Below are 16,081 nucleotides of genomic sequence, written 5' to 3'. Positions count from 1 at the left end.
ACTATTGACTACATCAGAGGACTCAAATGCACAAATGAACTCACCGATTAAACCGTGAGCACCGTCCGACAATCCTTTAGAATGTTCCAGGAAGAACCCGAGGTAATCCGGTTTGAAAGCTCTGTTCTTCGGCGGTGTTTTGTGTCTCATCACCGTGAACGTTACGTTATGCTGCAGCGTGACTTGTGCAAACTTTCCGTTTATGTGCAGTTTCACGCCTTTATGCTTCAGCCGTATCTGCTTCCCCCAATGCATGACGTGGTTGTTCATGACGGTAACGTTATCCGGAGTGAACAAGATTTGGAAGGGAAGTTTACGAGGTGAAAACCACCAGAGCATCGCCACCTCTCCGATGTAGGTTCGATCCCCGGTGCCGTCCAACGATGGCGCCCCGACGATCTTTCCGTTAACGTACAACCCTAACGATAAAAATCAATAAAGTCCATGAAAATTTGATTCAGCGCTGCGCTACCCTTCAAGTCGTTTAATTTATGAATAAGTTACAAGTTTCATGTAAAGATATAGCAAAATCTGAGGTGTGTAGATTTTTGTGGGGAGGTATTTTTGAAGACCAAAGTATGTTGAGCTTACAAAACTGCTTCCAGGTAAAACAAAACTTTCCTGAACAAAATAACACTGCTTTCTTGTCCTTTTTTGGGCCAATTTATGGGAAATTTTCTCCCCAAGTTGATCTGTTCGAATAGGCTGAGAGAGTTTGGGGCTGTCCAGGAATGAATTAAAAGTATGATTTTACTTTGGCTGGGAATGAATTAAAAGTATGAATTTATTCTTGCTGGGAATGAATTAAAAGTATGATTTTACTGACGGCTGATTGATTCCATAGAGTTCAAAGTTTGTCGATTGAGGCTTTACTGAGCCTGCATTTATTTTTGTCAACATTATGAGCAGTACTCAGTAGTAGTGTGTCGTATCATAAATTAACGAACATTTCGATTAACTGCATATGAACAATTTCCTCTTAAAAGAGCCGAAATAAACTTTGGTAAAGAACAGGATTTTGTACCAGTGGCCTCAGGAGTGTAGTTCCTCTCTGCTCTAAACACTGGGGCTACCCAACCCTAGAATGCTATTGAAAAGCATGTAATATTCCATAGCATACAGTCAAATGATTAATTAATTATTTTATTAATACTGATTTGTCAGAAGGTAAATTTTACTGTTATCCTGAGTTTTTGTTATCTTCATGTTTACAGAGTGGTTCATAAAAAATCCAAAAAATAAATGAATCAGAAAAATTAGTCAGTATCATGTCTGCTCAGAAGTTGGTAAATGACATGGAATTCTCTGACTTGGTTGTAAGATGGGACATGGTCCATTTCTGTCAACCTTTGATGATGATTCAAACCAGTAATGTTTAATCACTTGCAAACATGCCAAGTGCAATTAAATCCTTAAATCGAGTCTGTCAATGTACACAACACTTAAAATGTCTTTGAATGATACAAAGTTTAGTGATGTTTAAGTATCTTTGAAGTCAGTATTTTGTTATTCAATTGCCCGTTCTGCACCAGGACTGGCCGACCACAATCTTTGCTGGTGTCTGATTTTCCATTTGTCTACTGTCCCATGATTAACTTATTTCAACAGAGCCCATTACGCTATAGTTGAATGTATGAATGTGGTCAAACGGACTGCTAGGTGGGCAGGAATGTTGACACAGTATGCTCCCCATAGGCTAGAAGACACAGTATGCTCCCCAGAGGCAAGAAGCAGTAATAAATTGTCTCACATAGTATCACACTGATATGGGACCCTAAGAGTTGAAGGCCATCAAAGGAGGGTCGTAGGCCTGGAGGTAAAGTACCTCAGGCCTGGAAATATTGTTGTAACAAATCAACTTAGGGTTGTTTAGCTAGTTTCCATATTTGGATTGGGCCAGATTTCACTTGTCAGGTATGATCACTAAGCATTTCTGCAACAATCTTATCCAATTCAAAGAGGTCTCGTAGAAAATATCAGGGACCCAAAATGCACCAAGACTCAGCACTTATTTGCATATGAAAATCAAGGTAGAAGCTGCTACTGTCACAGTTCAACACAGTCGAGGTGTTTCTTCACCTATTCGCATAGTACAAACTGATGTTAAAGCATTATATCAATGACCCAGAATAAAGTGGGATTAATAACAAAGGTTTCGCCTAATTTACATATAAGAATTGGGGTAGAGAGTTGGTATTGTCAATGGTATTTGACCAGTGACTGTATGGCCATTTGGTGTTTTTCCACCAATCTGCCTTGCGCACAGTAACACTGAAGGTAATATAAACAAAAATAAGTTGTTGATGTGACCGCTCACCTCTCTTTGGGTCTTGAAGCAGACTTAGAACCGATCCTTCTTGGACGCTGATGTCAAAGCAGACTCGTAGATCACTCTTAGGAAGGTAAACCAAGAAATGAGGATCGTCATCCACAGCAGCTACAAAAAAGAAAAGAAAGTAAAATAAATGTATCCACAAGATACGATGCGTACTAATGAATGAGCAAGAACTCACTGGAAAGGGTCGGGGAGGGGGAGGGGGAGGAATGGTTTAAAGAACTGTTTTGTGAGGAAGAAACCCAATTTCTTTATCTGGTGAGTGATATGCAAGTGATTTTGCAAACGTAGGGGTGGAGGTGGGGGAGGGGGTAATAGCAAAATACTTATTTTTACTAGTTCTATATCTGTTTCTTAATATGTTATATATGAAACCAGTCTTCTATAGTCTGTGGCTGGTTAATAATTAATGATCCACTAATGACTAAAGATTAATGCAAGCAAAACAATTCTCACACGACAATGTAACCCATGCTGTAGATATAGTATGTCTTCAAGGCATACAGCCCCTCCCACCCCCCCGCTCCATTCTCTGATAGTAAAAACTGAAACATGGTCCATGTTGTTTACAGTACCCACTAGGTACCACTGTTATGTGTAGGCCATCACATAAAAAAAGTTGACCACTTATATTCCACTTATGCGTTCACTCATGTCGATATTCTGAAACCTTAATCGTTACTCATTTCACTTACATTCTGTATTCCTTGTTTCATCTACGTAGGTGAGTTCCAGAGCACCGGTTCCAAATTTCCGACGGAGAGTTTCCTGTGTGAGTGCAGCCAGTTCACCCTCAACGATACGCATCGCTACTTGCCTGTTGCCCACATTCTGGTTGGCCATTGGATCGTTGACGATGTACGCCGTGAATGGGTTGAAGAACCTACACAGGAAAATAACCAAAGGAGGTTAAAGTTAACACTCAGCTGAAAATCAAATATAAACAATTATATTTTGACATCACCTTAAAATCATGCCAGGACAGAAAAGTGCTACTATTGAGGACACTCTAAATAACATAAATAATAATCCATCTCAGAGTCAATTACTTTACAACACTAAGCAACCTCATGTGAGAGTAGATGAATGGCTTGCAACTCACAATACACCTCTGGTGGCTATCCAATTTATAGTTGCTCAGTTTGGGGAGAAAAAAACGAAACATTTTAGATGGGAAAACAATGGATTTCTCCTGGATGAAAAACCCCACCTTACAGTGGCTGGACGGGGATCTGACTCACGACCATCCAGATGCTAGGTGTCCTTGATTCTGCTGCCACAGCCTTTACTGCGCAGAAAGGAATGCATGCTGCTCATTACCATGGTTGACAACCAAACTACAAGAGGCAGTGACAACGCTCTTCATCATCATATCATCATCATCATCCAAAGACAGCTGATAACACTAACAGCCACCTCAGCTCCTGGTGATATCACAGGGTAACTAAGCAACTGACATATCTGCTACTAAACTTACTGATGATCCAAAGAAAAGTCGATGATATCTTGATCTAGAAGTGAAGTATAGACGGGATTATCCTCTCTTTGTTCTTTGGTTTGAAGGAAGCCCTGGATCATGTGATAAGCCCAGATATTTGCCAACAGATCGTCCGGAATATCAGGTGACAGTAACTCGACAGGCGTGCCCTGGAAAAGGATGAAAAACAAGACCGTAAATCAACCGAGATGTTAAACCGTTTGCAGAGTTGGATGTCAAGGCAAGCTTGTAAGGGAATATTCTAAGTTTATCTCACTGATCTCAAAGACAAAAAGTTTCCACACTGTTCGTTGAACCCTACTCGAAAAATGTTTTCCCTAACCCGAGAAATGGTTAATTAAATGCAACCTATTTTGACTGGCTATGCCTTCCTTTATTCTATGATATGGATTGCATGGATATTCCATGAAATGGATCGCAGTAGTTGGTCTCGGCTTTTCTCCATGGTAGTTGTTCTTCGAAAGCATCATTTTTCCTGATGAAATCTTTGTGTTGACTTACCTTTGAAATGTGTCATAAAATTGAAAAGTTTGCTTCAATGACAATGTTCTCTGTATTAATGATTACATCAAAAAACTTACTCCTTTAGTAGAATATTGAATTTTTTCATTTATGAATACAGGATTTACATATTGTGAAGAAACACAAACACATTTATAGATTAATTGCCATGGAAACATCATTCACTCTGCTGCTGTTGCCAGATGCAGTCACAAAACTGCACCAAATTTGTCTCACAAATGAGGGTGTGGGCTTGACCTAAAGATGCAGGAAAATTGCAGTATTTCTTTATATTTTGTTAGTATTGTCACCTTTAATGAGGATAGTCCTGCTCAGCGCAGAAGCACTGCTTTCCAGAGGAGCCCTCAATTTTACTGATCGAATTCAGCAATCAGATATCCCTTTTAGTGTGATTCCCAAAAACAAGATGGTAACTGACAGTGGAGGGGGGGGGAGGGAAGGAACGAAGAGAGGGAGGGGAGGGGAGATTTAATTTTTTCTTATAATATTATTATACAATTTCTTCAAATCATTAAATCCAGCAAATTCACACTTGTTCACATCTCTACATACTGGTGAAATTGCAATTACTAGTATCTATCAATCCATGGCAAGACCACGTACCCGTATACTTCCAGTGCTTGTAAGACGCAAGTTTTCAGTAGCCGTTTTCGAGTACACTGTCGATTCCAGTACACTCTCCCGGATACTCTCCAGGAGCTTGCCGACGACTACCAACTCGGATCCATTGAAGTAGTTTGCAAACGATATTTCACTGAGCGACTGGGGCTCTATACCGTCCGAGTATCGGAACTCGATGTCGTAGAGAAGTGGAGATGCAACCTCCTCGTAAAAACCTTCAAGCAGAAGACTAGCATCGGCCGTGGCTGGGATCTTTCTAGCCACTCCGTGGTTCTGTTTGTTAAATCAAAGACAGGAATGTCATGTCTAGTATAAATGTCTTTGCAAGTTAGGCCAAAACATGGCATGTGACATGAATACATGATGCAATCACTTAATTTGATGATTTAGCTCAACTTAACAGTCTAATTTCCAGTTCAAACAATGAACTGATGTATAAGAAGACTTGTTGATCTGTACATTTCAAGGTAATTACATGAACCACATTTTTTTCCTGAGCGGATTGAACAAAAGACAGTTGTGATCATGGACCAACTGGATATGACGTATCAATGGGCTGTCAAAGGATGACTTTAGGCACAAAATTAGTTTTGAGATGGTGTCCATTCACCATTAAAACACAGCTATCAGCCCAGATTGTATAACAGTTTTAACTTTGAGGAATGACACTTTAAACAGCTAATGTTTCTCGTTTAAAGTTATTATCTAGTCCAACACAGAGATCATTAGGTCAGTTTCTCAGCTGCAACATGGAAACTCAATAGGAAAACAAAACACTCTGTTGCATCAAAGTGACATAATTACAACCTAGTTCAAATTTGTCAGGGACAAATGGTTTTGAAAATCATCCAAGGATGTTCTGAAGTGTAAAGAACAACATGCTTTGGGTGGGCTATTAGTATTAACAACACAATGGATTAACGTTTACAATTTGGCCTGCACTGAGCGGCCGATGACGTCATCACCAATTTAGCCTTAAAGGATCATTCCAGAGAATTTAACATATTTAAAAGTTAAATATTTCGAAAGCCATGACAAATGAAGACACATTATTACTAGACCTCAATGTTTCTTTTTTTTGACATGGACTATGACATATCAAGACTAAAATTCTGCCTAAGGTCATCATTTAACACCTGCTTGACATACGAAAGAGAAATGCTTTCCATAGGGTCATACCTGGCCTTTGACAACATATCTAATATATTGTTAGGAAAATTCATAATTTTGCCAAGAAAGTAACAGCATGACTTCTCAACCTTATATCAGTGTACTTTCTGTACCTCCACTAACCCTTTTAAATCAGCTTTTGTAAAAGTCTTTGGTTGTTCACATTACTGGATTGCTATCCTATGGCAATGGTGATTATCTATTAAAATTTCACCCTGTTTCTTGAGAATTCTTTCTCTCTCTATCTCTGTCCATTAGAAATGTTGCATAGACCTGTCACATGCTACAGATCTATCATATTAAGGTTTTTAAGAACTTTTTTAGACTGGCAACTCCTTAGTTGTAGATGTGCTTCTTACAGGAATAATACCTCTAATTTCACATATCAAATTGTCACATCAAATGACAAAAATTTCTAAACCCAACTGAAACATTTGTATCAGTTTGGCATTAATAGATGCAGAACCTAACTTATTTTAATGATAATGATGTAGAAGACTTTAACAATTTCAATGCAATATGTTAAACACTGAAATATCACAAGAAACTATGTCAATGAGCTGTATTTTTTGTTACTTCCTGGAGTTGTCATTAGTGCTAGGCAAAGGGTTCCACTGACATTGTCCTCTTGTCACCGTTTCAGCAAACCTATTCCTTCTCTACTCAATGTCAAAATTCTCACCAATTCAGAAAAACACAGACAGACTGGCATTTTAAAGTTGCCATGGTGATTAATCATTGCCTCACCTGTAATGCTAATCTCGTCAAGAACGGAAAGTCGACATCTTCACCAAAGCCGAGAGCAAAGAGGGAGTAATCTCCGTCGATGACCTCACGGACGTTCCTCTCAATTTGAGCCTCGTCCTTTTCTCCGTAGGTCGGTTCCCCGTCGGTGAGTACAATCAGCATCGACACCACCTTCTCTTCGCCACGGTTCCTTTCTTCTTCTTGCCTCAGTTGGTTTACGCCGTCAATGATTGCCTTGTTTAGATTTGTGGCTGTTGTCAAAACATCAAAGAAAATAAAAAAAACTTTCAAAAAAAACTTTCAAAAAAAACTTTCAAAAGCTTTCTTCCCTTTGGTCCTTGAAAATACTATCACAAAGATCAGACCCAATCAACTATATGCATGTACACAAGTATTATTTAGCTGGAACTATTCCACACATATGTCTCACATTTGGTGCTAAGATGGTTATCCCTGGCTATTGAAATAATTCAAAGGTTTTCTTTATATTTTTTTTCCTTCTACGAAATTATCCATGGACCATGCATTCCAACTTTCTCCAGTCACTGCAAAAAACACAAACTAAATTTGGTGCATATCAGTGTTATGCTACAAGCCTAGGTATTGCAGGCTTTATTTAGCTTGGTACGTCACTTCAGTTTGTGATACACTTACTGCAAGATTGTGGTGACCATCAGTGTTAGGCTATAGGCCTAACCTAAATATTCAGTCATGTTGTCCTTATTCACTGCTAACCGTCTCGCTCCTTTTACACTCATTCAAAAATCTTGCAAATACGGTACAATTTAGTGTCCATCATCGGCAATAGATTGCAAAGCCTAAAGAGTTTCTTAAATAGTACCAACTACCTATATTTACTGCTTCATTCACATACCTTCTTGTTCTACCAAATCATCTACAAATCGCTTAGCTGTGATAATATTCGCTCGGGATGCCTCCACCATCTTGTATCGATCCAAGAACTCTACTTGACTGTGGAAGGGTAAGATGTTAAATTTATCATTGGGCCTCATGTCATCTAAGATGGTCTTCAAGGCATCCTTAACTTGCTGCAACTTAGCCCCTGCCATCGAGTCACTGATGTCGATGACGAAGACAACGTTTTTCCGGAGGACAGCGAGACCACTCGGAGAGAAATGCTGGACGAAATAGTTGTTCTTGATCTAAGAAGAAAGTAACAATTTTTGGATGGAAATGAAAAACAATAAAGGAAATTTTTCGTTGCTCTTTCAAGACCAAAAATATTATAGAATAGTAATATTGATGAATATTGTTTGGTTAACTGCAATGTCATAGCGATTTATGCTAAAGAGTCTCCTGCCCCCTTCACCCCCCCCCCCCCATTTATCTGCAAAAACTCAGATCCACAAAAATCAGCAGTGGTTAGATAAATTTTCATTTCAGCTGAAGATCAGTAAGGCCGCAGTATGTATGAAATACATTTCACACAAATGAAACAACCCTCTGCGTTTTTTTCTCGCTATGGCCCTTATAGGGTCCGGTTTTCGTACAAATGCATGGACCTCCAACTTAAGACATTATGTGGTCATTATATGTTAGGATGGCTTTATAATAGCAGTTGTAGAAATAAATGGGCACACAACCTGCAATTTCATCCTAACCCTATTTCCCCAGTACACTCACTACATTTAGGATTTTTCCATCATCACTCCAAACTTTTACTGAAAAGGGTCTCATGCAGTTTTGCATACCACCACAAAAGTTCCTGTTCACAGCTCACAACTTCATCCTGCAGAATTTGAAACATTTCTGTACACACAGCCAAAAAATTTGTTTGCACATTGTCCAACAATTTTTCAACACACGGAACAAAACTGTCCTATGCGCTGCCATACTTATGCTACACACAACCCTACTCTAGCTCAAGCATATCACCTGACATATCACCTGACATATCACCTGACATATCACCTGATATATCACCTGACACATCTCTTTATTTTCGTCTGCATACGGTAGACATTTTTACAATTCTTCAGTCATTTTCTATATCCAATGCTCACTTGTATGACACCAGCGTCGTAGTTATGGACGGTATCGTAACGCAGCACAAAGTCTCCAGCGATTCCGTCACTGCTCAGTGCCAACTGACGACGGGTGCTCGGCCTGTACTGGACCTGCCATCGCCTATTACTCGATTGATCAATCAGGTAGCTCAGGTCTTGGGGATTTCCATCCAGTGCCTTATCGTTCAAGTAAGCACTGGCCACGGCTATACCCTGAGGTTCCACGATGGCCGTATCCACCAGAATATCGTCCACAATCTAGGATACGAATAAAGGCGTGGATTGATAAAAAATATGGGAAAAAGAGATGGAATGATCAAGTAATTAGACATTCAATCAACAAATTCTTTATCATAGTAATTCAATAACATATCACATTACGATAATAATAATGATGATGAAGATGACCACGATGATGATGGTACAAACAACTTCAGAAGAGCAAGGATCTAAAGTGCTTTACAATGACAAAAGGTAGACAACTACGAGCTAAACAAGAGGGCAATCCATTGAGTTCCAGGTCTCATCTCAGTCCTCCATGATGGAAGTGATCCTATTCAAATGCATACCTAATAATTTAGTACACTGTACTAAATTTTATTATGGCATTTGTAAGCTTCCATGCAAGAGTCCCTTTTGAGACTGTAGTCAGATTTGCAACAGCAAGTACATGTAAGTTAATACATAATACATATTACAAAGAAACACTCTATCTTCAAATATTAGAAAGGCTTTACAGAATTTAGATTTTCACAAACTTGTGTCATTCTCTACCTTTTATTGGTCACAACTTCTCAGGACATCCATAAGAGATGACCTCGAGGTACCTCAAAACTCACCTGTTCTGGAAACAGAGACACCTTGTGCTCGTAATTTCCTCGCCGACGCGGAATCAACATCTGGTAGTCGAGATTGAACTGCGCCCTCTGGTCGGGTTGGAGGGGTATCGAAAGTATCACCATTTTGCTCTCATGGTCCCTGGGGACGGAAAAGAAGTAGGATATTATATAGATATATATATATATATAGATATAACTACAACAAATAATGTGTGATGTGCTATGAAAGGTCTCTCCGTCTCTCTTTGGGAATTTTTTTTTGAAAGCCCTCTGAAGACGCCTGTATGAGGTTGCACACATAACTTCTGCCTGCCATGCTAAAAATACTTCAGCACAGCATTATTAGTGGAACAAGGGAACCTATTTACAAAACCACCGTAAAGTCATTATTATACTTCATTTTCAAACAATTCACACTTTCTAGGCATACTCTGCAGGACGAGATACTTGCCAAACATTGTTATTTTCATCAGCAAGGAGCAGCTGGCTACATTTTAAATGGGAAGGGGAAGGGGAGGGGAAGGGGAGGGGAAGGGGAGGGGAAGGGGGAGGGGAAGGGGAGGGGAGGGGAGGGGGAGGGGAGAGAAAACATTCTCAAATGATCTAGTTACTGTAAAACTTGGATTATCCAAATCAGTTGTTATCCAGATCCTGGAATATTGGGATCTGATGCCCAATCCTTTCAAACCAAAGCCTATTAAAAATAGCAAATAAGGTAAAATCGATTCAAGTATCATCTACAAATGTACAGGTCACTCAAAGTTCCACTTTTTAAAAAAGAATATATCAATCAAATCAGTTTAAAGAAGTCTTCTCAGCAGAGTTTTGACAGTAAACTACTTAGCAGAAATTGTCATGAAAAGTCCCTAAACCTCAAAAGCGATGATTGCAAATTCCTTTTAAAACCTCCACAAGTGCAGGAACAATTACGTAGGTTGAATTGCTTCTTGATAAACAACTTTAAGATACCGGAAAAGATCTTGTAACCCTGTTGCACAAATCCATAGGTCTTCTAGAAACTTCACGATAAATATGATGTGTTCAATTTAATAACTTATGGTGTGACTATACCACTGCTTACAATGTAAATGCGGTGTTTTTTCAATTGATAGGAACTTACAGAGGTGTGACTATGCCACCACTTTGGCCTATCTCCTTTGTTACTGGCTACATTTTAAATGGGAAGGGGAAGGGGAGGGGAAGGGGAGGGGAAGGGGGAGGGGAAGGGGAGGGGAGGGGAGGGGGAGGGGAGAGAAAACATTCTCAAATGATCTAGTTACTGTAAAACTTGGATTATCCAAATCAGTTGTTATCCAGATCCTGGAATATTGGGATCTGATGCCCAATCCTTTCAAACCAAAGCCTATTAAAAATAGCAAATAAGGTAAAATCGATTCAAGTATCATCTACAAATGTACAGGTCACTCAAAGTTCCACTTTTTAAAAAAGAATATATCAATCAAATCAGTTTAAAGAAGTCTTCTCAGCAGAGTTTTGACAGTAAACTACTTAGCAGAAATTGTCATGAAAAGTCCCTAAACCTCAAAAGCGATGATTGCAAATTCCTTTTAAAACCTCCACAAGTGCAGGAACAATTACGTAGGTTGAATTGCTTCTTGATAAACAACTTTAAGATACCGGAAAAGATCTTGTAACCCTGTTGCACAAATCCATAGGTCTTCTAGAAACTTCACGATAAATATGATGTGTTCAATTTAATAACTTATGGTGTGACTATACCACTGCTTACAATGTAAATGCGGTGTTTTTTCAATTGATAGTAACTTACAGAGGTGTGACTATGCCACCACTTTGGCCTATCTCCAGACTGCCAAGATTCAAATCCTCCGTGGCTAGCAAGTCTTCAACCTGGCCGTCATATTCTTTGCCGTCCACCATTCTTAAAAGAAGACCGACGAATGTTAAATAAGATTGGGTTTGCATAGGGGGCATACTATGACCCTAACATCTTAGAAATAACTTGTCTAGACCTAATTCTTAGCAGCAAGTAAACAGGGCTAGGAAAAGTACCAACACATTATTTTTCCTTTCTCAAGTGGTGGGAGGTGGAAGAGGAACAATGAACTCGATAAATTTGTTTTCCCTGCATGTAAATATAGCAAAGCTGGGACACAGGAATAAATTGCCTACCCCTCCCCACCTCCCCTTTCTCTCCATATTTACTGTGACCTCCATCTGTGCCATCATCATATGTACGAAACTTCACAAGTTCCCCCTCGTGCCCCTCGTTAAATTGTTGATGCCCTCCATCTCTGAATTCCTGGACGCAGGTCATTGTATATAGAAGGTAATAATCAGGGTAAGGATGCATGTGGAGCAAAGAGCTCATACATCAAGATTTCCCGGACACAGAATAATTTTCAACTGCAAAATGGAGTACTACATGTTCTGTTTTGAAATGAAGTAGCTGTGATATCGTAAACACATTTGAGGTTTTCGAGATTAAAGATCATCCTGTCACTATATTACTGAGAAATTCTTAAGGAACCAACTGAAACTTACTTTAACAAGTTTTAACTGACATCCTTTGTTTGGCTATACTTGGAAAACTGTACACACAAAAAATAATAATAATTGACAACGGGCTTTGAACATGTTCTTTTAAAGTGGTAACTTACATGGAGATGCCTGTGATGAAGGCATTGGCAGGAATCTTCTGTTTGAAGACGGCTTGTCCAGCACGGGAGGCTTGGTTCACCATCTCTTGTTCGATCCTGGTGGATGCAAACCTCAAAGCCAGCAGTGATATAGCATGCAGACGATCAATGATGATGCCAGACTACATCAAGAACAGAACAGGAAAAAAAGACAATATAACTTAAAAGTTCAAAAGACTTAAAGAGCTTGTGAAACCAGAGGTAAGATACATTGGGTGGTTGTCAAGTGGAGAACATTATTAAAGAAACACATGAAACCATAATAAGCTTATATAAACCAGGCCAACAGTAGAATAAGCTCCTCGGTTTAACTTAGGCAATATATCTATCTGTTTGTGCTTATGAAACCGTTAAATAGCAGTTTTCAGCACGCTATAACTGATGGCTATAATTTTTTACTTTTAAAGTCAGAAATGGCGAGATGACTTACAGAGCTATCAATACCGGGTGGAGTGTCTGGTGTATTAGGCCTCTGTGGTGAGTGTGAGGATGCTGTGAAGAAATTGGAAAGATGCTTGTAAGTGTAGAAGTACCCAGTGGTCTGTTAATATGCTATATGATGCACAATAATTCTCCATTCAGTTTGCTGATACATTTCTCAACCAAGCGTAGTAGCATAGAGCTTACTTTTTCAACAGTGAGGATACTGAACAATAAAAACACCATGTAATGAGTTTTTTGTTTCCAACTTTACATTGGTAGTACACAGCATATAAGCAGTACTAACTTTTCTTGGATAAAACTGACTGCTCAATTTATTTTTAAGTCTTGTCAAAGTTCATCGCAGCAGTTCCATGAATCGTTTGTTTCTGAACGAGTTTAACATTGAAGTCTCCTTGAGGAGATTAAATGAAATCAATACCCCCTTTAATGGTTAATATACACTTTTTAATATTGACTAACCCGATAATTGTGTGCTCTTCTGCTAGATACATAAATTGACTACTAAATTCACAAATTTATTTTCATACTGAAAAGCAATCACATGGTTATAATCACTCTACTTATAACCAACTACCAATAGTAGTTCCAGCCTCTTAAAGGAATTTTAAGTAAATTTTCTCTTACGCAGTGGATCGTATTTGATGGCGTCGCCCATCCTCGAAAGACTGCTCTCTGCGTGGCTGACCGTTGGAAGTGGGACTGGGTCTCTTGTCAACCCGGTCAAGAGTGACCCGGTCGTCGGGTCATAGAGAGCGAGGGGAGTCAGGGGAGTCTCCAAGTTGTACGCCTGGGCAATCTCGACGACTGCGTCTGCGATGGCTCTCTTTCGTTCTTCGTTTTGAGTCACTGAATATTCATCGATCAAAGCCTCCAGGGTCTTCACCGCCCAGATCTTCTCGACCACATTTTGCACGGCAGTGGTACGTTGCAGATCTCTGTGCGTTGACTGGAGCGAAAACAAAATGTGATTTGTGCAAATAGAATTTTGTTTGCAAATTGTCATGGCAACGTTTAAACATTTCCGTCTTTATGTACTTAATACAGCAGAGTATGTAGCTATTAGTTCAGTGTTAAATGAAGTTGATCACAGGATATGTGTCATAAAGTACTGTTTTTTATGAACATATCTGTAATGGTTTCATTCTTTTTTAAATATCTACCGTGAATTTGACAATTTATATGTAAAGGTCTTGCACCATTGATTTACTGTTCATTTTTTCAACCCACCAAAATTTCTCATAAATATTTTAAATATAGGTAGTTTCATTTCATTGTCAATGTGGAACTAAATCAATCCAGTTCAGTTTAGTAAACCCACTCTACAAGGAAAACATGTCCTTTGCCTTGTCGATTTATATCAAATTGTGCGACAATTACTAAAATAGGCCTGCATGATTCTGAGTGTGACAAGGACACCGAGACTGTCACAAGTTGGACCCCTGGTTTTTTCCGACGGACACACATGTACACTTACGGTGAGATCTGTAGTCGTGGTCCTGCTTAGTTCACCGGTATCAGTGTTAGCCTCCACAGTACCTTGTAATCTTGTGGCCGTTGTCGTAGGCGACACCTTAGAGGCCACCACCAATTCCGATCCGGAGAAATAAATAGGAAATTGGTGCCGTGTCAGAGTGTCGTCCTGTAGGATCCCTTCTTCGTATTCCATGATGATATCGAATAGTAATGGCCGCGAGACTTCAAAGTATACGTCCCTCAGTTCTCTGTTTACGGCGCCCGTCTCGTAAATCTTACGGGCAAAGCCGTTGTTCTGGAGGGCCAGTTGTATAAGGAGGTCAAAGTCCACATCTTGGCCATAGCCCAGGGTGTAGAGGAAGTGTTCTCCTGCGATTGCTTCTCTAAAGAAAGAGAGAAGGAAAAAAAAAACAGAGATTAAGAGGAAAGCCAAAAAAATAAAAAAGAATGGATAGGCTGAAAACATAAAAGGAAAATTAAAACTACTGATGCTTTGAATATTACCAACATTGCAATGTTAAAGTTGGGAAAAAGTTTGCCCTATTCAAAAATAGAAATTATTCATCAATCCACTGTCATATACAGATGGCATATACCCAAGAAATGAAGAATTTAATAATAGAGAAAGGATTCCATAGAAGACAAAAAAAAAAATAACAGAGGTTGTAATGGTCAATAATTTACACAAACCTAACATTCTGCAAGATTTGGGTTTTGTCTACAACTCCTTGAGATGGTTTGCCATCTGTTAACAAAATCATCAAAGAGAGGACTTCATCTCTCTGGGGGACTAATCTCGATTCGGTGTCCAACAGCCTATCAGCAGCAAGAAGAGCATCATTCAAATTAGTCTCTGCGAGAAAACAAAACAACAACAAAAATGTAACCATTTGTGACTTCCAATATTTGACAATGTTTGATAGTTGCCAAGAGTTTGATGCTGTTAATGTTTATTGATCAAAATAATTCAAGATCTAGTTTCCAAGTAAACCAATTTTGAGGTGGAAAGCAATTTTTGATGTGTGACTTAGAGTGTGTGAGTTAGAGAAAAACAAATCATGAATTATAATTAGGAGAGAACTAGGCATAATTTTCTACAGTGTCTACAGCTACAGTTCATTTTCTTGTTATTTTTACGACTACTTCCCTTCTTATTTCTTTCGGTATTGAGAATATTGAAAATTGAATATTGAATATTTTTGGTTTATCCACTCACCATCCAGATCTGTCAGGCTCTCCACGAATGCCTTCGCAGATCTGATGTTGGTGAGGGTAGCAGGGACGAGTCTTGTGTCCCTCCAAAACTCAACGTCATCTGAAAACGTGATGATGTTGAATCGATCGTTTGCCGCCAGGTCGTCGAGAATAATCTTCAGGGAATCTTTCACCTGTCGTAGTTTGATCCCATACATGGAGGCGCTGACGTCGATCACAAACACGATGTGCTTGGGGGCTTGAGGGATGTTTGCGGGAGAGAAGAAGTGGACAAAATAGCCATCTTGGGCCTGCAAGAAACAAAGGTAGCAAACAGAAAGAAAATTATCATATAGAAAACAGATCTAGGGAACCAAGTAATATCCATGTTTACAAAATTGGCTGTCAAAATTTGATCTTTTGTAATTAAATGGTTCATTGTTTTCACATTTAAAGCCTTATCCAGTTTTCCAAGTGTCTATATCTCTCTCTGTCTCATTTGTTGTATTCAACAATTTTTGTTGTATACCTCG

At 39.1% G+C, this 16,081-nt stretch overlaps 1 protein-coding gene across 3 annotated transcripts in view; it reads right to left on the bottom strand.

The window, feature by feature from the left end:
* Window positions 1–16,081, bottom strand: part of LOC139961916 (uncharacterized) — a 48,593-nt gene that overhangs the window by 2,026 nt on the left and 30,486 nt on the right. For all 3 annotated transcript variants that reach the window (XM_071961601.1, XM_071961600.1, XM_071961602.1), the window contains 16 exons: window positions 15,571–15,859; window positions 15,045–15,207; window positions 14,356–14,737; window positions 13,506–13,827; window positions 12,868–12,929; window positions 12,399–12,559; window positions 11,549–11,659; window positions 9,760–9,898; window positions 8,918–9,178; window positions 7,768–8,056; window positions 6,894–7,144; window positions 4,959–5,249; window positions 3,813–3,982; window positions 3,031–3,218; window positions 2,318–2,437; window positions 45–419 (listed from right to left, as the gene is read on the bottom strand). In XM_071961601.1, the coding sequence (XP_071817702.1) occupies window positions 45–419; window positions 2,318–2,437; window positions 3,031–3,218; window positions 3,813–3,982; window positions 4,959–5,249; window positions 6,894–7,144; window positions 7,768–8,056; window positions 8,918–9,178; window positions 9,760–9,898; window positions 11,549–11,659; window positions 12,399–12,559; window positions 12,868–12,929; window positions 13,506–13,827; window positions 14,356–14,737; window positions 15,045–15,207; window positions 15,571–15,859 (3,574 nt within the window). The remainder of the gene's footprint in view (window positions 1–44; window positions 420–2,317; window positions 2,438–3,030; window positions 3,219–3,812; window positions 3,983–4,958; window positions 5,250–6,893; window positions 7,145–7,767; window positions 8,057–8,917; window positions 9,179–9,759; window positions 9,899–11,548; window positions 11,660–12,398; window positions 12,560–12,867; window positions 12,930–13,505; window positions 13,828–14,355; window positions 14,738–15,044; window positions 15,208–15,570; window positions 15,860–16,081) is intronic.

Source organism: Apostichopus japonicus, chromosome 20 (assembly GCF_037975245.1).
Source record: "Apostichopus japonicus isolate 1M-3 chromosome 20, ASM3797524v1, whole genome shotgun sequence".
In the NCBI taxonomy this organism is placed as follows: Eukaryota; Metazoa; Echinodermata; class Holothuroidea; order Aspidochirotida; family Stichopodidae; genus Apostichopus; species Apostichopus japonicus.
The sequence above is the reverse complement of the archived record's forward strand: the minus strand, read 5'-3'. Positions and strand labels throughout refer to the sequence as shown.